The following is a 23912-nucleotide window of genomic DNA, read 5'->3' as shown; positions in this document are numbered from 1 at the left end:
TCTTCTTTAAAATATATATTAATCATTAATTTGTAGATTTTTATTTATCGTAAAATTATTAATATTGGTGTAAAGGCAAAAGCCACACTTTCAGATGCGTCTCATCAAATTTTGATATAGTGGCGCATATTGTGAGTTTTACAGGCTCTAGTTAGGCTTAATAACTGCTGTCTGTAGTGCTTTGAAACAGGTAACGTTGAAAACTATTTCGTGGTAACTGTTCTTTATATAGTTTTTTCTTCTCTTTACTGATTGTTTATGACATAAAGTAAAAAACATACGTAAAACAAAACTTTACAAACCTACATTTAATTACCTCAAGGTTACCTACCAGTTCCTTTCTAATTGCGTGACACAAAATACCCTTTTAGTGACACTCAGCTAAAAATGTAGGTTAATAGAATAAAACTCGTATTAAATTAGGCACGTGTAGATATAGATATTGTGTGACCTCTCCAATGTCCTTAGAACATTCTGTCAGCTTGGCTTAGCTGACTGTTAATACTTTGTTGCAAAATATCAAACAAGATTTATGCCCAGTACATATGTAGCGCCACGTATGTAGATGAATATATTTTAATAAAATAATATTAACGACCTATTTATTCGTTGTATTGGTAGACATTAATAAGCAATGTAAGCGGATAAGACTTAAACGATGTGAAATCACCTGTAGACAAAAAAAAATCTGTCTTTAAAACAAGATGGCGTCCTTCTCTATGTTTTTTTTTTTTTTTGTTCAAATTAAATCGCTCTGATCAACGTTGAACACATGTTCGGATAACTCTGGTTAAATTTTACATTCTTTGTTAGACATGAGCTTAAACTTTACACGAGTTCGTTTTGCACATTTGTGGCAGTAAAAAAAAAAATCAACTGACCTGTAATAACGCTTTTCATGTGTCCGCGTATTAAATTATAACACTTTACTAAAAATACACATAGTAATCTGTAGGCCCAATTCTCTGGAGGCGTTTACCTCGTGCGTAACTATCATATAAATTTTACTTACAGAATCAGAACATGTGCTGGGAACAAATCACAAAATCCTGTTTATCACTCGTGATTCGCTGTAATATCACAGAGATCTTAATGACAGAGAAAGAAAATGTGTTGGAAACAAATCACATAGTTCTGTGAGTTTACCTGCCAAACAGTGCTCCACAGTTTACCTACCAGACAGTGCTCCACAGTTTACCTACCAAACAGTGCTCCACAGTTTACCTACCAAACAGTGCTCCACAGTTTACCTACCAGACAGTGCTCCACAGTTTACCTACCAAACAGTGCTCCACAGTTTACCTACCAGACAGTGCTCCACAGTTTACCTACCAGACAGTGCTCCACAGTTTACCTACCAGACAGTGCTCCAGGTTTACCTACCAGACAGTGCTCCACAGTTTACCTGCCAGACAGTGCTCCACAGTTTACCTGCCAGACAGTGCTCCACAGTTTACCTACCAAACAGTGCTCCACAGTTTACCCACCAAACAGTGCTCCACAGTTTACCTGCCAGACAGTGCTCCACAGTTTACCTACCAAACAGTGCTCCACAGTTTACCTGCCAGACAGTGCTCCACAGTTTACCTACCAAACAGTGCTCCACAGTTTACCTGCCAGACAGTGCTCCACAGTTTACCTACCAAACAGTGCTCCACAGTTTACCTGCCAGACAGTGCTCCACAGTTTACCTGCCAGACAGTGCTCCACAGTTTACCTGCCAGACAGTGCTCCACACACATGTTCAGTCGCTTGTGCTTTAAAACAGAATATTCCTACAACCATACATTAAACAGATTCAATATTCGTGTTTTTGTTATACACTGGCTTTAATAAAATCACCAACAACATGTAGAGAATCTAAGGAAACATTCATTTACTTTGTTTGCTAATCGCATGCACCCCGGAAATCATCCATAATTCCGTTGAAGAGGTTGTTTGTAAGGGCTTACATGATAGAACAATAAGAAACAGTGGAAAAAAACAACAACAAAGAATGAAACCGGTGAAGTTCAAAACGTTATGACTTGTACTTCGCTCAGATTACTGCTTCACTGTTGTTGATGTTTTAACGTTTTAAATTATTTGCTATTCGTGATCTGACGGATTCTTCAGGTGCATTAAGTAGTCTGCAATTATAGAGCAATTTATCAATTTAAAAGCACATTGTCAAATGTTGCTATAATACTGTTATTATGTGTACGATTAACCCGTAGCTGCATACCTTTAACGTTCAGGAAAGAAACTGACATATAACCAGCGTCGGCTGGAATGACGGAGACGCCACGTGTAAGGCTGGGTGATAGGCACCGCCCGGTTACTTGTTTCTTTGGTCCTATTCGTATAATTACCAATAATTCAGAAAGAAATATCTCAATTCTACTCTTTTCAATACTTGATAAAACAAAGTTTTAAAATTTGTCGGTTGAACTTCTATGACGAATATCTTTCTTTTTTGAGAAGTTAAAAATACAAAGTTATTGTGTATGTGTGTCGTATTATTAGATTGGCCTCTGAACTCAATTAAATATAACTGACTCCGTACTTTTATATATGCATAATAAATTATTCGTGTTACATTAAATGATTTCTTGAGTCTGATAAATCCAGAACTGTAATCGTATTATGATTAATATACAAGACCGTGCTTAAAATAAAGTATGACGCATGCTCCTAAAGGACACGACAGGAGTTCCCCGCCTAACATGGGCGTCCAAATACAACACTGACTTCTTATTCGACCGATGTCATCAAGAGTCCATTAACACGTGCAGCGAAAATGGAACACCTCTGTTGTTAGGTAAAGACAACGCACCACAAGTTGTTGCCACACTGAAGAAAGAGACAGTTAGACGTACTCGTGAAAGGTGTCAGATACGAGACTTTTCTATAAGAGTGATTCAGGTTTGATGTATCTATTCATGTCATGCATGCAATTAACATTAATGTTTTTCCTTAGGGGGAGTTCAGACCCTCGATTTATTTGAAGGACGAATTAAGTTTCAAATTCTGTCACAGTACTGCGTTTCTATGGAAACGTGGTAACACGAAACGTTCTGTTCGGTAGTTGATTCGGAAAGAAAGAGCGCAACCAATGCTGAGGTTGTCTTCCTCACCTGCACAGTATAACATTCAGCACTTTTAGGAAGATCTTGAAAGCTGTGCTCACTATTATATTATTCTGTTGATACTTGTAACTATATAATGTGTGTTGTAAGGAGATACATTAAAATAAGACACTCCAACGTGTCACGCAGCCTATGACACATTTAGTTCGATAGTATTATCACGTTTCCTTGGACCTTAATAAAATGAGAGCAATAAGTGTTTAAGATGTGTTCTTACGCTGCTATTGGTTTTTCCCTATATATATCCATATATACATTAAAGAAACTAAAGAAAGCATAATTATTAAATAGTAGGACAATCTTGTAAGGTTATAGCGCTCCCAGTGTTTTAATATATATATATATTCGTGCAAATTTTTATGGAAATAATTTGTGAGGCGCGCCATCTAGCGTTATCTTACACGCTCCAGAAAACGGTAAAGTATCCCACCACATGTGTGAATATTTTCGTTTATCATAAACACTTTACACGCTACTTGAATTATGGAAAATTAGCAAAGCAGTTTTACTGTATAATGACTTACCACTTACACTAGCTGTACTTTGGATTTCATGTTTACATGCTTCTCCAGGCGTGTACACACAACTTATTTATATCTCCTAACTGTCTCACTATCCGACTTAGCTGTTTAGTTATCCACACATCGCAAGGTTATGTCTGTTATATCGATATTACCTTCCTGTCCCAGAAGAAAACGTTTTATCACTCATTTAATGCTTTTGTTCCCTTCTGTTTCGTATTTTTAAACTTTATACACCACCATATCTCTTGTACCTCAGTCTCACCATTTAAAACATTTCACATTAAAATTCACTGAGAAATCGTTATGTATTATCCTAATTTTATTCTATCTACTTTTGGAAATGCACGTTTTGTTTCTTAATTATTTAATTCATTTGGAAAAATCCATTGTGATGTGAAAGATTTGAAGGTATTATATACGATAAATATTTATTATTTGATTCGGCAGAGCTCTGAATTTCAGATATGACGAGCAAGACTAGAATCTGTACATGACCATAGATTGTTGGCACCACTTTAACACGTGGTTGCATTTTAAGAGTCAATTTCTTTGAGATCATGTGTGGTAAAGAACTTCTGAATATGGTTGCTACAGCTCTGATCAGTTATTCAATATTAGGGACCACAACAGTTAGCAGACAGTTTCAGTGCTACTGCTCAGAAGAATAGTTAATCAGACAGTTTCGGTGTTACTGCTTAGAAGAATGGTTAATCAGACAGTTTCAGTGCTACGGCTTAGAAGAATGGTTAATCAGACAGTTTTGGTTCTACGGCTTAGAAGGTTGGTTAATCAGACAGTTTCGGTGTTTGGTTAAGTGTTTAGCAGACGGTTTCAGTGCCACTGCTTAAAAGAATGCTTAAGTGTTTAGCAGACAGTTTCAGCTGCTTGAGCTCAATTTTAGTTGAAACGTTTATATCCATAACGCCCCCTTCCCGACGACTCAACGGTTAGTCTCTGGGTTTATAACGTTAAAACTGAAGTTTCGATACCCGCCATAGGCCGAGCATAGATAGCTCATTATTTTAAATCTAGCTCACCCAAGCGAACCAATTCAATCTATAACTTCATTGCAAAATTATACTAGTGTTGAAATGTTTTTACATCTGTTATTTAAAGACAATTTGTTTTCTGAAACGCTTCGCGTATACTATTTAACAATAATTTATTATCGATACCGAAGTGTTCCTTTAACTGCACTCTTCTGATGAAGCTTTCACATCCTCCTAACCACTATCTAAAAACATGTTTTTTCACAAACTCTCCCATACCAGCCTTTTGTTACAACACTTTTTGAAATCACTATTTTAAGACAATTTCGACTTACAAAATATAAACGTTCTGTGAAACCTGTTTCTATTTAAGATTTTTTTCAACATTGTGGAAACTCGGTCCTCTGTTGAAATGTTTCTAATCGTTCATCACTTACATATGTATTCTTACAAAATATCTCACCATTTCGAAACATCTGTTTGCCGAAATGGTTCTCTCCAGTCACCCTACAAATTCAGTTCTGTAATAAGCTCATTACTCATTTTTGAAAGAATTATACTAAAACCTGCGATATATTACTTCATGTTATTTGTGATATTGGTTTCTTAAACAGTATCGTCACGCGTAGGTTTCAGTTTGTTGAAGTTAAAGAGTTTCGTACTGTTTTGCTTGTAATAATCCGGATAGTCTTAGAAGTATTGAACTAATGTACTGACCAGCAATGAAAACATGTTCCCGCAGTGTTTCTATTCAGTTTGAACTGTAAGGTGAGCAGTTGAAAAGAGAGAACAATCCAATGAACATGTCAGATCGACGTTTCTTTGCTCCTTCTTTATTATTTTCCCCTAGCACGACGTTTCTTATTTAAGGACTTTTTTCTATAAAAGCATTCTTTTAAAGACTTGAACCAGAGTTTACTAAGGTAATGCGGATTAGGGTAGGTAAAGATAAGAACAGTTACCATCTGCCCATTCAAACTTAGAAAAGAAAAATATATTCTATCGGTGAGATTTTCCGTAACCGCGTGATTTTGTAATTCTTTAACGTTTTGAAAATTTAAAGCCACTGCGGATATTTTGCTGTGTTATTGCTTTAGAATAATGATATTTTGCTGTGTTATTGCTTTAGAATAATGATATTTTGGCATGTTATTGCTTTAGAATAATGATATTTTGGCATGTTCAGGAGAGTGTGTTTGAATAAACGTTAATATAGTTCACATTTTTAAACGTGCAAAAATTGACGTTTATCTAAATCTGTTGATTTCGCAATTGCAAAACTGCAAAATTAATCGAGTTAACAGCTTCCTGTGGCCCCTGCATGGCCAGATGGGTTTAAGGCGTTCGACTCGTAATCTGAGTGTCGCGGGTTCGAATCCTCGTCGCACCAAACATGCTCATCCTTTCAGCCGTAGGGGCGTTATAATGTAACGGTCAGTCACCCTTTTCATTGGTAAAAGAGTAGCTCAAGAGATGGCGGTGAGTGCTGATGACTAGCTGCCTTCTTACATTGCTAAATTAAGGACGCTACTAATTTCCATTTTTGGAAGGTTGTTCATGACCAAAGTGTTCTCAATTCAATTTCTTGCGCTTACTATCCTCATACAGTATATAACCTCCCCCCACCCAGGGACGCAGCGGCATGTCTGTGAACTTAAAACGCTAGAAACCAAGTTTCGATACCAATTGTGAGTAGAGCACAGATAGCTTATTGTGTTGCTTTGTATTTAATTACAAGTAAAGATATATTGAGATATGGTAATGTTCGTATGTGGTTTCATAATGACGAGAGATCCGCTTGAAGTAAAAAATTTATTCTAAAAACAGCTAATGTGGATATTAAAACTTTAATTACAATAAAGTACAGGTTAAGCTGAAGATGATCTAAAACGGTTGAAACGTTATTCTGTAGTTTATTTTAATTAAAGTTTTAATACCCACACCAACCGTATTGAGAATACGTGTGTTTAGTTGCCACATTCTCTTCCTTTAGTTTCAGATTTTAAAGTTTCAATACCCACACCAACCGTATTGAGAATACGTATGTTTAGTTGCCACATTCTCCTCCTTTAGTTTCAGATTTTAAAGTTTTAATACCCACACCAACCGTATTGAGAATACGTATGTTTAGTTGCCACATTCTCCTCCTTTAGTTTCAGATTTTAAAGTTTTAATACCCACACCAACCGTATTGAGAATACGTGTTTTTATTTGCCACATTCTCTTTCTTTAGTTTTAGATTTTAAAGTTTTAATACCCACACCAACCGTATTGAGAATACGTGTTTTTAGTTGCCACATTCTCTTCCTTTAGTTTCAGATTTTAAAGATCTGTTCTCACTTAAAGTCGTCGAAATATCTGATAAATTCGATGTTTTTTTTTAAACCAGCTACTTTGTTATCTATACTGGGAATAAATTAATGATATGTTGGTAAGATGCGAAAATCTAAACATCAAAGTTGGTATGTATCACCTAGGCGTCAGGTAATTTAACTTTCATGCAGGTTGAAAGATCTGTCTGGTATTTTATGGTCGATGCCGTATGAGATAAGGAGTCTCACTCTGAACAAACAGATTTGTCTATTTTCTGGTTGTTTACTCACATTAACAAAGCTCGGATTAAATCAAAGCAAAGTCTATTTAGTAATGTACAAAATGTATTTTTGGTGTATTCATTAGCATAGTATATGGGATTTCACTTCAAATTAAACCACAAAGTATATCTTATGCACATATGAATAGCCATTTTGTTCTTCTTTCTTACAGTAAACTTGTTTTACTAATGATAACTCTATTTCTCATATAAAATGTAAGACAAACAGTTGTCCTGTCTCATCTTACAACGGGTGTGTTCCAGTCAATGTAATTCATTTCACACTACGCTGGTTTCTGTGTGTTAGATCGATTCTGATGTATTAGTTTTTTATGAAGTGATTATTACAGCACTCCTACATTTTGTTTTTGCCAGTTTTTATCATAATACATTAAATAAAACAACGTTAAGAAAAGAACCAACTGATAAGTGGACTGCAGTAAACAGTTTACACACTTTGACCAATTCGCCTAGACTAGTATGGTCTGGTGGTTAGTACGTTCGACTCCCAATTTGTGGATCGCGGTTCGAATCCTGTTATCGTACGCGAGGGCGTAATTATGTGATGAACAGTCTCATGTTCTATTGGTAAAAAGTAGCCTAAGAGTTGTTGGTAAGTCAACATGACTAGTTAATGTCAACATGACTAATTAATGTAATTCTTGTATTTGACACTTCTAAGTTAGGGACGTGCCTACTAGTGCACATCATCTCTCAAATAGATTTGCGCAGAATTTGACAAACAGACCATGTCTATGCGACTTCTTTCTATTATAACACGATGGTTTCTTTCTAATTTCAAGCAGTCAACAGCCAAGAAGGCGGGAACAACCTGTGTTAATTGTAAAACAACTTCGACGACGCTCTGGCGGCGTAATCAGAATGGTGAACCTGTGTGTAACGCCTGTGGTCTCTATTTCAAATTACATAATGTAAGTAATGTGTTTTTTCCTCTTCGTTCTTTCTTACAATTTCTTTCTTATTAACTTATCGTTTGTTCCTTTACATCTGATAACATTGTGTTTTATAATGTCTTTTAATCTGTTTCGAGCATGATGTTATTTTATCGGGTCACGTATAATATTTTATTGGAAACTTCTTACGTCCATTTTCATCAATGATATTAATGTTTTATTAGCGTTTACTTGTATATACGTATTTTCGCTAGCACCTTCTACAGAAATTGTGTTCCAGTGCCGATGAAAAGAGGCCCCGCATGGCTAGGTGGTTAGGGTGATCGATTCTTAACCTGAGGGTCGAGTGTACAAATCCCCGTCACACCAAAGATGTTCGCCCTTTTAGCCGTGGGGGCGTTATAATGGTCCAGTCAATCCCACTATTCGCTGGTAAAAGATTTGTTTGTTTGTTTGGAAATTTCGCACAAAGCTACTCGAGGGCTATCTGTGCTACCCGTCCCTAATTTAGCAGTGTAAGACTAGAGGGAAGGCAGCTAGTCATCACCACCCACCGCCAACTCTTGGGCTACTCTTTACCAACGAATAGTGGGACCGTCACATTATACACCCCCACGGCTGGGAGGGCGAGCATGTTTAGCGCGACGCGGGCGCGAACCCGCGACCCTCGGATTACGAGTCGCACGCCTTACGCGCTAGGCCATGCTGGGCCTAGCTGGTAAAAGAGTAGCTCAAGAGTTGGCGGTGGGTAGTGAAGACTAGCTGCCTTTCTTCTAGTCTTACACTGCTAAATTAGGGACGGCTAGCGCTGATAGCTCTCACGTAGTTTTGAGCGAAACTCAAAAACAAACAAAATGTTATATTAGGGACGGCTAGCGCAGAGAGCCCTTGTGCAGTTTTGCGCGAAATTAAAAACAAGCCCCCGTAAAACTCGATGTTATTTGGTTTTTTTTCCCTATGTTTTAAGCCCATGTTTGTTACTATTTGGTTCAACTAAAATAACATCCATCTTGCACCATACCATTCTCATATACTCTTATAAAATAAGGTTTATGTCGTTTTGAGTAAAGATCGATTTTGTTTATTACTCATTAGTCTGCACGTAGGCCTAAGTTAAAAACACCATTGAATAAATCTTATAGAAACGAAGATATCAGTTTGTGTGCTTGTTTTTATATCTAAAATAAATAGGAGTTTCTCTTCTATCTGATCACGGATTTATTTATATATTATCATATATTTTATTGGCTATTTGTGTTTTAGAATTACGTGTTTTCTTAATGGTTTACTGTATAATTTATTTATCATTTGATTTAACCTCTCATAAAACAGTTTGTTAGTAAGAAAAAATTTGATAGGGTAACTCATCACTTCCAACTAGTAAGAAACAACTTAATTATAACCTTTTATTAAAGTATTTTTCCACGACCACAAAATTGTAGTCGGGCGCGATATTAACTTGTATAAAGCTGCATGACTGTGACCCTAAAAAAATTCTTATATAACCATAAAATCGCTATAAACATTTCTTGTTAGGTGTATTTAAAATAATGTATAAGTTTAGTGAAAAAAAAAAACGTATATAAAGATCCATTTACATTAGATATCTCGCTTTCGTTATTCTGTCGTAGATATCAAATAGTAATAGACATACCCGCTAGGGTTTCTTGGATACAGTCATGCCCATATGTACTTCTCTTTCAACTAATTCATTTATCTTTCTTTAAGCCTACTTCTTTAAGGCACCTTCTACCTATTTTATGTATTAAGACCAACCGAGAACTCATTAATAAACATAGAAAAATATATCAATTATCACGCCCTCTATGGTATGACCTTTATGACACTATTGCTCAACAGGGGGCATTGCATATATAAATCAATCACTGTATGTGGTACAGGGTGGAATGCAATATATCTTTTTTTTTTCTTCTTTTTTTTTTAAAGTAAAAGAGATAACATTTCGTATAAGATAAAACGTAGGATAATTTTTGTGTTAAAAGAAATAACGTTTTAAATTCAGTTAAATTTTAATACATACGTCAATGAAAAAATAATTTTATAAATGTAAAATCCAGTCATGAAATATTAATTTTGTGGTAATTATGTGGTAAAATATGCGTTTCTATTTAACGAACATTGGTTTGCCTTATATCTTTAAATATGAGAAGGCAATTACAACAGATGTTAATTACAGGTTACAAAACGAAATTATCCATCAGTATGTAACTGTTATTCCTAAAATAGAGTTCAAAATTGTTTTTATTCCGGTGATAACAGCGTGTTAAGGCGTGCGGCTCGTAATCTGAGGGTCGCGGGTTCGCATCCCCGTCGCGCCAAACATGCTCGCCCTTTCAGCCATGGGGGCGTTATAAAGTTACGGTCAATCCCACTATTCGTTGATAAAAGAGTAGCCCAATAGTTGGCGGAGGGTGGTGATGACTAGCTGCCTTCCCTATAGTCTTACACTGCTAAATTAGGGACGGCTAGCACAGATAGCCCTCGAGTAGCTTTATGTGAAATTCAAAAAACAAACAAACAAACATTTTACCCTCGTTTGATAAGAATCGCGACACGGCCCCTATATTTGTGGTCTCGTTTTTCACATATTCCTCCTACGCTACTCTTTATTAGGACACAGGTCATAAGAGAAGCCCTTCCCATCTGCAGAACCTTGGTGTTTAGCTAGCTGTGGTTGTCACTGAGGGTTTATCTTCATATTTAGAGCGAATGAAGTCTAAAGACACTTGAGTTTTGTCTGTGGCATTTCCGTACGACATTTCAGTAGTAGACAACTACTTGGATGACCCCCAGCTGTGAGCTATCTTGTTGCAATTTAGCGGTCTCCTGCTATAAGCAACAAGAGTAAGGTCTTCTCGGCTACAATTCCAACGGCGTCTGTAGATTTGTTGGCGCTCCCCCCTTTTTTTTTTACCGCAAACACGAGGACTGAGACACTATCGTTGGTGTATATCTGTCATTCTTTCCGACTGGCGCCAACTTATGAATGCCGTGTAACAAGAATAAAGGGCCTAACTGGTTGATAATTTAGGTTTTTACAGTTTATTGGAAAGAATGGCGAGCTGTATATGTTATTAATAGTGTGCTGTGTAAACCAATTTAAATCACTGAGCATAAATGATATTCTACGATTTGTTTGTAGTTAAGCGCAATGGGCTGTTTGTGCTGCGTCCACCACGGGTATGGAAACCTGTTTTTATGTTCAATGGATTCAGGTATTAAAAATAGCCGTTCGTAACGATGAGAAATCCACTTGAAATAAAAATGTATTCTAAATGTATTCTACACTTTAGTTTAATTAAAGTTTTAATACCCATAACAACCGTTTTGAGAATACAAAAGTAACCGTTATTAACCATTCTATAAAACTGAAATATGTAGTGATTCCGGTTGTTTACGGTTAAGCCTAAAGCTACATAATGAGCTATCTGATTTAAAAAGCATGACAATAATTTTATATTATACACATGACTCGAAGTCATCTTAGCTTTATTCTAGATCCAAATAGTAACTAAACTGTTTTTGATTTAGTTAAAGTATAAATTTAAAGTGTAACTAAATTATTTTTATATAGCTATATTTTAACTCTGAATAAACACTAAAGTGATTTTTATTTTGTTGTATCTAGAGCGGTATATTAATTACAGTGTTTTAATTTATTTGTATTATAAATATACGCAGTTAATTTAGATGTTTTATAGATTTGCATCACAACTGAAATGGTTTTCATTTAATTGTTTTCGAAATGTGAATAGCAACTAAAGTGTTTTTATTTAGTCGTGTTATAGATACGACCAGTAATTAAAGCGTATTTTACTTAATTGTATTCTAAGTATGAAGAGTGACTAAAACGTTTTTCACTTGGTTGTATTTTGAATTTGTATAGTAATTAAATGTTTTTGTATCAGTTGTACTATACATCTGTTTAATAACTAAAGTATTTTTGTTTTGGTTGTGTTCTAGATTGAATAGCAACTAAAATATTTTTGTTTTGGTTGTATTCTAAACTGAATAGCAACTGAAGTGTTTTTGATTTAGTTGTATTTTAAACTGAATAGCAACTAAAGTGTTTTTGATTTAGTTGTATTTTAAACTGAATAGCAACTAAAGTGTTTTTGTTTTAGTTGTATTCTAAACTGAATACCAACTAAAGTATTTTTGTTTTGGTTGTATTCTAAACTGAATAGCAACTAAAGTGTTTTTGTTTTGGTTGTGTTCTAAACTGAATAGCAACTAAAGTGTTTTTTTTTGGTTGTATTCTAAATTGAATAGCAACTGAAGTATTTGTGATTTAGTTGTATTCTATATCTAAATATTAACTGAAGTGTTTTTGATTTAGTTGTATTCTAAACTGAATAGCAACTAAAGTATTTGTGATTTAGTTGTATTCTATATCTAAATATTAACTGAAGTGTTTTTGTTTTGGTTGTATTCTAAACTGAATAGCAACTAAAGTATTTGTGATTTAGTTGTATTCTATATCTAAATATTAACTGAAGTGTTTTTGATTTAGTTGTATTCTAAACTGAATACCAACTAAAGTATTTTTGTTTTGGTTGTATTCTAAACTGAATAGCAACTAAAGTGTTTTTGTTTTGGTTGTGTTCTAAACTGAATAGCAACTAAAGTGTTTTTGTTTTGGTTGTATTCTAAACTGAATAGCAACTAAAGTATTTTTGTTTTGGTTGTATTCTAAACTGAATAGCAACTAAAGTGTTTTTGTTTTGGTTGTGTTCTAAACTGAATATTAACTGAAGTGTTTTTGATTTAGTTGTATTCTAAACTGAATACCAACTAAAGTATTTTTGTTTTGGTTGTATTCTAAACTGAATAGCAACTAAAGTGTTTTTGTTTTGGTTGTATTCTAAACTGAATAGCAACTAAAGTAGTTGTATTTTTTGTTTTGGTTGTATTCTAAACTGAATAGCAACTAAAGTATTTGTGATTTAGTTGTATTCTATATCTAAATATTAACTGAAGTGTATTCTAAACTTTTTGATTTAGTTGTATTCTAAACTGAATACCAACTAAAAAGTATTCTAAACTTTTGTTTTGGTTGTATTCTAAACTGAATAGCAACTAAAGTGTTTTTGTTTTGGTTGTATTCTAAACTGAATAGCAACTAAAGTGTTTTTGTTTTGGTTGTATTCTAAACTGAATAGCAACTAAAGTGTATTTAAACTGAATAACAACTAAAAGTTTTTTTGTTTTGGTTGTGTTCTAAACTGAATAGCAACTAAAGTGTTTTTGTTTTGGTTGTATTCTAAATTGAATAGCAACTGAAGTATTTTTGTTTTGGTTGTATTCTAAACTGAATAGCAACTAAAGTGTTTTTTGTTTTGTGTTTTTTGTTGTTGTTTCTAAACTGAATAGCAACTAAAGTGTTTTTGTTTTGGTTGTATTCTAAACTGAATAGCAACTAAAGTGTTTTTGTTTTGGTTGTATTCTAAACTGAATAGCAACTAAAGTATTTGTGATTTAGTTGTATTCTATATCTAAATATTAACTGAAGTGTTTTTGATTTAGTTGTATTCTAAACTGAATACCAACTAAAGTATTTTTGTTTTGGTTGTATTCTAAACTGAATAGCAACTAAAGTGTTTTTGTTTTGGTTGTATTCTAAACTGAATAGCAACTAAAGTATTTTTGTTTTGGTTGTATTCTAAATTGAATAGCAACTAAAGTATTTGTGATTTAGTTGTATTATAGATCTAAATATTAACTAAAGTATTTTTGATTTAGTTATATTCAAGTTCTGCATAGTATATTACGTAATGTATTAGAACATCAAATAGGCTGAAATTGAGTTAAATCGTAATTTAGATTTAGAAGTTAAAATGTCAGTATATATCCAGTTTATGATATTTACCAACAAAATTGATACACACATTTTTCTTTCTTTCTAATACAAACATATTTTAACATACAAACAATAATACAATTTATAATAATGGTTATTTTATATCTTAACAAGGGTTGACGATGAACGATTTAATTTCGAACTGATGTGTGAAGATTTTATAGAAATTTCAGCCTGCACAACAATACAGGAGATATGTTAGTGTTTACGTAACCACATTTATTGTTGATATTTATACTCAGTAATTTTCTACAACTTTGTAAATAATTGCGGAAATTTTGCAATACAGATTTAAAAGTATAAGTTATGGACATTTCTAACTAGGAACTCAGATTAAAAACTATCGATATTAGAATAGTTATATAATAGTAAAGTTCGTAACAAAAGTGTTTCTGATTTTATTGTATTGTAAATCTGAATAGCAACTAAAGCATTTTTATTTAGCTGTATTCTAGGTCTACATAGTAACTACAGTGTTTTTGTTTTGGTTGTATTCTAAATGTGAATAGCAAATTTTTTAGTTAGTTTTATTCAATATCTGCTTTTTGAGTGAGTTGTGTTCTGGATCTGAGCAGTAAGTAAGGTGTTTTTGATTTAGTTTTATTCTGAATTTGAATAGTAACTACTGTGTTTTAGATTTACTTGTATTATATATTTAATTGTAACTGAACGTGTTTTTGAGTTAGTCATACTACAAATCGTCTTTGTAAGTAAAGTGTTTTTGATTTAAGTGAACTATAAATCTGTATAATAATTACAGTGTTTTTGATTGAGTTGTATTCTTGATACAAATAGCAACTGAAGTGATTTTATTTAGTTGTATTCTAGACCGGAACAGTAACTGAAGTGTTTTTATTTAGTTGTATTCTAGACCGGAACAGTAACTAAAGTATTTTTATTTATTTGTATGCTAAATCTGATTAGTGATTGGTGATTATTTATTAACAAAAGTTCGCGAGTTATTAATTTTTTTTTTTTTTATGAGTGAACTTTGCTGTGGTTAAAACTCACCTGTTGTTTCTGAGTTGGTTTTGTAAAGCAAGTGAAAATAATACTGTAGTTTCTCCCTCCACGATTTTTAAACATTAATTAGTTAAAATTCCTTTTAACTGAAGCAAAATGAAAACAAACAATCGAAAACTTTTGTGACTAGCTAGATTTGTATGTCTTATTATCTGATTTTTACTGTTTACTTCTGGTGTATGACAATAAATAATTGGTGAGGGTAAGAACTCTTCAAACTTTCTTCCAAAACAAAAGATTAGAATCAAGCTTTACAATAGATGTGACGTCTGATATAGTAACTTGACAGTGTTTTCATTTACAATAGATGTGACGTCTGATATAGTAACTTGACAGTGTTTTCATTTACAATAGATGTGACGTCTGATATAGTAACTTGACAGTGTTTTCATTTATCTGTTTGTCACTGAAGATAAGTTCACGTTTTGTCCACGTGAACGGTTTTGTTTTTAAAAGTAACTTTGACTATTTTACTCAGTAAATTATTCAAATAACAAGTGAACTTTATATTTCTAGAACTTATTGGGCAACTATAAATAGAATGTGATAACCTACAAACAAATAATTAGAATGTGATAACCTACAAACAAATAATTAGAATGTGAACATCATATACAAACAAATAATTAGAATGTGAACACCATATACAAACAAATAATTAGAATGTGAGCACCCTACAAACGAATAATTAGAATGTGAACACCCTACAAACAAATAATTAGAATGTGAACATCATATACAAACAAATAATTAGAATGTGATAACCTACAAACAAATAATTAGAATGTGAGCACCCTACAAACAAATAATTAGAATGTGAACATCATATACAAACAAATAATTAGAATGTGATAACCTACAAACAAATAATTAGAATGTGAACACCATATACAAACAAATAATTAGAATGTGAGCACCATATACAAACAAATAATTAGAATGTGAACACCATATACAAACAAATAATTAGAATGTGATAACCTACAAGCAAATAAATGTACATATCAAAACTGTTCCACATGTCAGATAATTAACCAGGAATTTCCAAACACAAAAACAACACGATGTCCTACTTTTCACATAACCATTTATGAACATCAAAAATGTCTCAAGTTTCAAATGATCAGTTGTAGAACTTATAAACGTTTTAGACTTTCAGGTACTAATTCAGGCATAAAGCGATCAATTTGAATTTATAACCAGGTAGACGTATATATATATATACACACACATATATATGTATAAATATAATTATGAGTATATCTTACACACAAAAAAGTCAACTGTTATGTGAAAATTTATTCCTAACGTCGTGAACGTCACACAGATTTTAATTATTGAGCTCAAATATGAACTTTTATAATAAACACCCACGACACGTCACCTGAGAAAACGTGCTTTAAACGTCAACGCCTACTGCCACAACGCGCCTGGTAAAGTGATTAGTAAATTAAAAAACAAACAAACGGTTTTTTGTATTTATTCAAATAAATTGCTACGCACGTATAAAAATACTTCATGACTGAACTACGTTTTTCTAGTTTTCAAATTATATAATACTTTCAATTATTTCCTTATAATTTTAAGAGATTTTTATCATGTTGTCATTTTCACGTGAAATGTTACACGTGACATTAGAAACTTTAAAACAACAACAATTTTATCTTACGAAATTTATATAACTTGATCTGAAAGGTGCTCAGAGTTATTGTAGTAATTTTTGTTTGAAGTAGCCAGTTTTATTTTCCAAATTCCTGTCCGTCCTCACATTTCTTGATAAAGTTTTCCTTATTGGATCATTCTTTAACTTTCCTTGTATTAATTATTCTCTAGATTAATCGTCCATTGACGATGAAGAAGGAAAACATTCAAACTAGAAACCGAAAACTTAGTTCCAAGAGTAAGAAGAAACGAGGATTTATTGCCTATCCGGAGTGTATCAAACCTCCAGACAGATCTTATCCAACATTTCCTTATCATGGCGGAAGTCAGTTTGGTCCGCCAATGTCTTCCATACCGCTACCTATATCCATGACAGTTACCCACGGATATTTGCAAGAGAACAGTATTCCAATGTCCATAGCAGGATTTATTCCCTCATCTAATACCCACATTAGTCCAAGTCCAGCAGGATATCATGGACTGTCCTCATTTTCTTCAGGAAGTTCGGGACATTATCCATCTTCCTGCGGTGTAGTAGGAGCAATAGGATAACAATGATTCCTCTTGTGCAGAAAGTCGTGTCAGTTCTCTATATGTTTTCTGAGTTGCGCTGGGAATACCTGCCAGGAAGTTATTCACGAGGGATGCAGTAAACAGTGGTCGCCACCTCTCCATGTATTTACCGAAGTGTAGCAAGAATATTTGATATAAAATTACTGAAGAATGGAGGAAGTCACTGCTTAAGAATTTACATCAGATGAAGCTAGTCATCCTCCTATGAGGAGTGCTGGAAGCACTAGCTAGACAGTGCTGGAAGAATCAATTGATTAGTGACTTAGAACGCTGGACTACGAATGAACCGAAATTTGTTTTTTCGTAGTCACTAGACACTGTACCATAAGGTGTTACGTACCAAGGTGTTACGAACAATTATTGGACGTTGTGGTTTAAGGTTGTTGGAAAAATTACCAATTCTCGTATATACAATAGCATAATAGTAAGACGTATAAAGTGTATTTTTTTAACAGAAAACTTTTGATCGTTGAATACCCATATCTCACAAGTAAACCCACTGTACAATATTAAAAACTACGTATGATATCTCACAAGTGAACCCACTGTATAATATTAAAAACTACGTATGATATCTCACAAGTGAACCCACTGTATAATATTACAAACTGTGTATGATATCTCACAAGTGAACCTACTGTACAATATTACAAACTACGTATGATATCTTACAAGTAAACCCACTGTACAATATTACAAACTACGTATGATATCTCACAAATAAACCCACTGTACAATATTACAAACTAAGTATGATATCTCACAAGTGAACCCGCTGTACAGTATTACAAACTGCGTATGATGTCTCACAAGTAAACCCACTGTACAATATTACAAACTAAGTATGATATCTCACAAGTGAACCCGCTGAACAATATTACAAACTAAGTATGATATCTTACAAATAAACCCACTGTACAATATTACAAACTGCGTATGATATCTCACAAGTAAACCCACTGTATAATATTACAAACTACGTATGATATCTCACAAGTAAACCCACTGTACAATATTACAAACTACGTATGATATCTCACAAGTAAACCCACTGTACAATATTACAAACTGCGTATGATATCTCACAAGCAAACCCACTGTACAATATTACAAACTACGTATGATATCTCACAAGTAAACCCACTGTACAATATTACCAACTGCGTATGATATCTCACAAGTAAACCCACTGTACAATATTACAAACTGCGTATGATATCTCACAAGTAAACCCACTGTATAATATTACAAACCACGTATGATATCTTACAAGTAAACCCACTGTACAATATTACAAACTACGTATGATATCTCACAAGTAAACCCACTGTACAGTATTACAAACTACGTATGATATCTCACAAATAAACCCACTGTACAATATTACAAACTACGTATGATGTCTCACAAATAAACTCACTGTACTGTATTACAAACTACGTATGATATCTCACAAATAAACCCACTGTACAGTATTTCAAACTGCGTATGATTTCTTACAAGTAAACCCACTGTACAATATTACAAACTACGTATGATTATCAGAGGTGTTTTGATCATTGTTGATTTATATTAAATATTTTATAAAAACAAAACCAACTTGTCTTGTGATTTTTTCATGTGACAGTATAACAAGAAAGAAGACCGATAAATAAATTATTATTAAAGCTAAAATATTCAGTGTTTGTCACATTAGCTGGTCTCTTACACGACAATAGATTGCTTTTAAAGACGTGAGTGAGATTTGATGTACTTTTGGGACAGGAACTATACCAGAACCATTCTGAATGAAATGCAACATTATAAGTTGTGTATTGCTTTATTTGTAGGTTAATTCAGTCTGGTTCATATTTCATATTTTAAGAAATCCAACTTCCCAGTATAATCATTTCTCTTTCTCCCTTTTCTTACACTCATTGTATGTTTCTCATCATTCTGTGTTCTCACTAAAACAAACGTTGGGTTTATTTTTCCAGGTGTTACGACTTTGTCTTTGAATATCAGTACTCGTATTAGATTAGAGGTAAGATGTTAACCGAAATGTGACTCAATCACAATATGCTGATGTCACTGTTGATCAGAAATACGGTAGATCAAGTTTCGAAGATATTTTAATACAGAAAGTAAAATAGAAAACCGTTTCAGTAAATTTAATAACATTATATCCATAGGTTATTGTTAAAGCACAAATTTACACGGGCCCGGCATGGCCAGATGGTTAGAGCGCACTACTCGCAACCTGAGAGTCGCGGGTTCGAATCACCGTCATATCAAACATGTTCGCCCTTTCAGCCGCGGGGACATCATAAACTCACAGTCAATCCCATTATTCGTTGATAAAAGAGTAGCCCAAGAGCTGGCGGTGAGTGGTGATGACTAGCTGCGTTCCCTCTTGTCTTACACTGTTAAATTAGGAACGGTTAGCGCAGGTAGCCCTCGTGTATCTTTGTGCGAAATTCCCAACAAACCTGACAGAACTTACACAATCGGCTATTTACACATGTCCACATAATTTGAGGATAATAAGGTTTCACTCTTTACACTGAGTAATTGGAGAAGGTGTTTCCACATTCTTTATGGATCACTCTCTGTTTTTACGGATTCAGTTCTATATTTCATATATACTCCATTAATTAGCGATAATGGTTTCATCAGTAAAGGCGTCATCAGATACAGACGGCTACAGACTTCTGTTTTATGTAATACCTGTTCTTGGAATCAACTAACTACATAGTTCAAGATGGAACATACATATTACAGTCAAAGATTGTAGTGATTATCTGTAAAGGGAGAATATATTCATTATTCTATCATTCATTTGTTAACTTATGCATTGTCTGTCAATCTAGTAGCTTTGGTACGAAATTGATATTTCAAAACAACCGACAATCTGTCAGAAACAAAACGCAAGTTCATCCCGGCACAAATGAAGAATAATACGTTACGGTCTCTGTATTCTAGATAATTTATAATAAGCTCTCCATGTTAGAAAGATACAATCAAGTAGAAATTATCTGTCTTTAATGGTTATTCTAAAGTTTTGTTATGGAAAGTCTAATATTTTATCACGTTCATATAACAACACTAGGGGTCATCATTTCTATATATATATATATATATAAAGCAGAAACTGAGTTACATTTAAACATAGGCTCGTCATCACCAGATGGATTAAGGCGTTCGACTTGTAATCTGAGGGTAGCGGGTTCGAATCCCCATCGCACCAAACATGCTCGCTTTTTCAGCTGTGAGGGCGTTATAAAGTGACGATCAATCCCACGATTCGTTGGTAAAAGAGTAGCCCAAGAGTTGGTGGTGGGTGGTGATGACTAGCTGCCTACCCTCTAGTCTCACACTACTAAATTAGGGATGGCTAGCGCGGATAGCCCTCGAATAGCTTTGCGCGAAATTCAAAAACAAACAAAAACATTTAAACATCTACGTACAAGGAAGAGAACGAGAAAACCGTGCCAATATTTATGTTTATAATATCACGTGCCTCATATGCTAGTAGAACAAGTAATGGTAGTTTTATAAAGGCATGATCACACACATCAGGGTCTCTTTCGCGAGCACGTGTATTTTTCTGAGCCATGTATACCTAACTATTGACTGAAAGAAACAAGTGTCAAAATGTCACCAAATATTATGTTAAGATGGTTACTTCTCTACTGTTCAGTGAACTCGATGACTCATACAGGACTAATACGACTGGCAAACTATTCACTAAACAAGTACTCTCTATTTAATTTCAAACATATCTTCGAGTAATGGAGTACGAAACTTTTATTGACTTATTTTCTAAACATTCTAATAGTAACAACAGCAGTGTTTAAACTACAACTAGGTTTAATTACTTCAAAACACGTTATTATGCAGTGTAATGTTTCACAATCAAAACTCGAAAGCATGAACGACCTCGCATGGTCTGCTGACTACCTGCCTTCCCTTTAGTCTGTCATTGGAATGAGAGGACGGAAGCCCAGGTAACCAACCACAGTATAGCTTTGCACAAAATTCAAACCAAACAAGCAAAATACATATTTTCTCATTACTTTTAAGTGGATTTTGTTCAGTAACACCTCAAGAACTTGTTATTTCATATCATTGAAAACACTTACCGATAATAAATTTAAAACCACACACAAATCCCACATCAGCCGTCTCTTCAATATAAAATGGCAGTATATCGCTACTCTCGATACAGTTAGAATCCCACATCCTATTTGTGTTACTAAATCTCAAGAAATTCGTGTATGTAACACCTCTCCCGGTTTCTAACAAAATGACATTAGAAGAAAATTCGAAACATGAAATGAGAATTCTTTTCCACTAAAACGTACTTTCAGGTGATATACAAAATAACTGTCACACCTACGAACATTAAGAAACTAATAGTGATTTTACAAACGTGTTTTCTGTTTATCTCATTCAAGCTTTGGTTTTGTAATGCCGTGGATGTTAGAAAACCAATATTTTATATCATTTATGCATGAATGGTGGTTACTGTACTTTTGATAACAATCTATTAACTACAGAATTCGTAACATAATGAGCGGGTATATTAATCTGTAGTAATAAACAGCTATTACAAAAAACCTACAAAACTGAATACAGTGCGTTAAATAAACTGACTTGTCAGTTACTCATTTCTAGTCGCTTCATTATCTTTATTTGTATCGTCAAATATAACACATATATTAGAGAGTAGTTAATGAGATTAATTTCCAAATTAAGAGTTATTTCACACATTATTAACAACTCCAGTTATAGTGTTCGTGGAACAAAGTGCAAATATCAAAATACAATTTCATAAAATACGATGTACCAGCTTACGAGATAAGAAATAACAAAACATTAATACATAATACACGAGTGTTTTCTAAAGATTATTACACTATTAATTATTTTAACAATTATGTTCTGATAAATATTATACTTAAAAATAAATATTACATAATTCCTTTCAGTTGTAAACTTCCTGTACCAGTAAAGAATAAAGTTACGTTCAATATTAGTCGGAACATCGTACCAAATTGTACCAACGAAAATGGAAGTATCTCATAACGACGAACACACTTGAAGTAAATATATATTTATGTAATAGAGACGGCTGATTCCGTAAAAGATTTTAATACCCATATCAGCCGTCTTTATTATATACAAAGTACTTCACGACAACGATGAACACACTTGAAGTAAATATATACAGTCATGTGAAAAATTTAGGACACCCTATGAAAGCCTGTGTATTTTTGTAACATTTTTTGGATATATAGATAGTTAATCTCAATTTCAACAATACTGAGAGATTATAGGAATATAACTAAACAATTAAAACTGAAGAAAAGATTTCAAGATCTTCTGTAAATGTAATTCTACAAAAATGCATATTCTACCTGAGGAAACAGTGAGGACACCCTACCCCCTAATAGCTAGTGTTACCCCCCTTTGGCTGAAATAACTGCAGTGAGATGCTTCTTGTAGCCATCTACCAGTCTCTGACATCGGTCTAAAGAAAGTTTGCTCCACTCCTCAATGCAGAATTTTTTCAGCTGTGAGATGTTTGAGGGGTTTCTTGCATGTACAGCCCGTTTCAAGTCACCCCACAGAAATTCAATGGGATTACGATCTGGGCTTTGACTCGGCCATTACAGGACTCTCCATTTCTTAGTTTTCAGCCAGTCCTTGGTGGATTTACTGGTATGTTTTGGGTCATTGTCGTGTTGCAGGGTCCAGTTCCGCTTCAGCTTTAATTTTCTTACAAATGGTCTCACATGATCCTCAAGCACCCTCTGATACACAGTAGAATTTATGATGGATTCTATGATTGTGAGCTGTCCAGGTTCCGCTGCAGTAAAGCAGCCCCAAGCCATGACACTTCCACCTCCATGTTTTATAGTTGGTATGAGGTTCTTTTCCTGGAATGCTGTATTTGGTTCACACCAAGCATGTCCTCTGTTCTGGTGTCCAAATAATTCAATTTTGGACTCATCTGCCCAAAAACCATTATTCCAGAAGTCCTGGTCTTTGTCTACATTCTCTCTGGCAAACTTCAGTCTGGCCTTGATGTTTCTCTTAGAGATTAAAGGTTTCTTCCCTGCACATTTCCCATGCAAGTTAAACTTGTGCAGTCTCTTTCTGATTGTAGAGGCATGCACTTTCACATCAACAGTAGCCAGAGCCTGCTGTAGGTCCTGTGATGACATGTTAAGGTGTTTGGAGACCTCTTTTAGCATCTCACGGTCTACTCTCGGGGTGAACTTGCTTGGACGACCAGACCTGGGCATGTTGGCAGATTCATAAGCTGCTACAATTTTCTTTCTGAAGGCCTCAGACAGCTCTTTTGCTCTCACCATGGTGCTCACTCTCACTTCAACAGTCAGGAGCACACCAAACTAAATGTCTGAAGTTTAAATAGGGCAAGCCTCATTCAAAATGCTGAGTAACGATCTTCTAATCATGTGTACCTGGTGTGATACACCTGTGTGTGAGTTGAGCCATTTTAAGTGGGAATAAATGTAGGGGTGTCCTAACTTTTTCCTCAGTTAGAATATGAATTTTTGTAGAATTACATTTACAGAATATCTTGAAAAGTCTTTTCTTCAGTTTTAATTATTTAGTT

General features: G+C 34.1%; 1 protein-coding gene across 2 annotated transcripts in view; it reads left to right on the top strand.

Annotated features, from left to right (window-relative positions):
- Positions 1–18897, top strand: part of LOC143251085 (GATA-binding factor 3-like) — a 49993-nt gene extending 31096 nt beyond the window's left edge. For both annotated transcript variants that reach the window (XM_076502447.1, XM_076502446.1), the window contains exons 4-5: positions 8038–8166; positions 16886–18897. In XM_076502447.1, coding sequence (XP_076358562.1) covers positions 8038–8166; positions 16886–17266 — 510 coding nt within the window. In that variant the 3' untranslated portion in view covers positions 17267–18897. The remainder of the gene's footprint in view (positions 1–8037; positions 8167–16885) is intronic.
- Positions 18898–23912: the final 5015 nt, after the last annotated feature.

This window comes from Tachypleus tridentatus, chromosome 5 (assembly GCF_004210375.1).
Source record: "Tachypleus tridentatus isolate NWPU-2018 chromosome 5, ASM421037v1, whole genome shotgun sequence".
Lineage (NCBI taxonomy): Eukaryota > Metazoa > Arthropoda > Merostomata > Xiphosura > Limulidae > Tachypleus > Tachypleus tridentatus.
The sequence above is the reverse complement of the archived record's forward strand: the minus strand, read 5'-3'. Positions and strand labels throughout refer to the sequence as shown.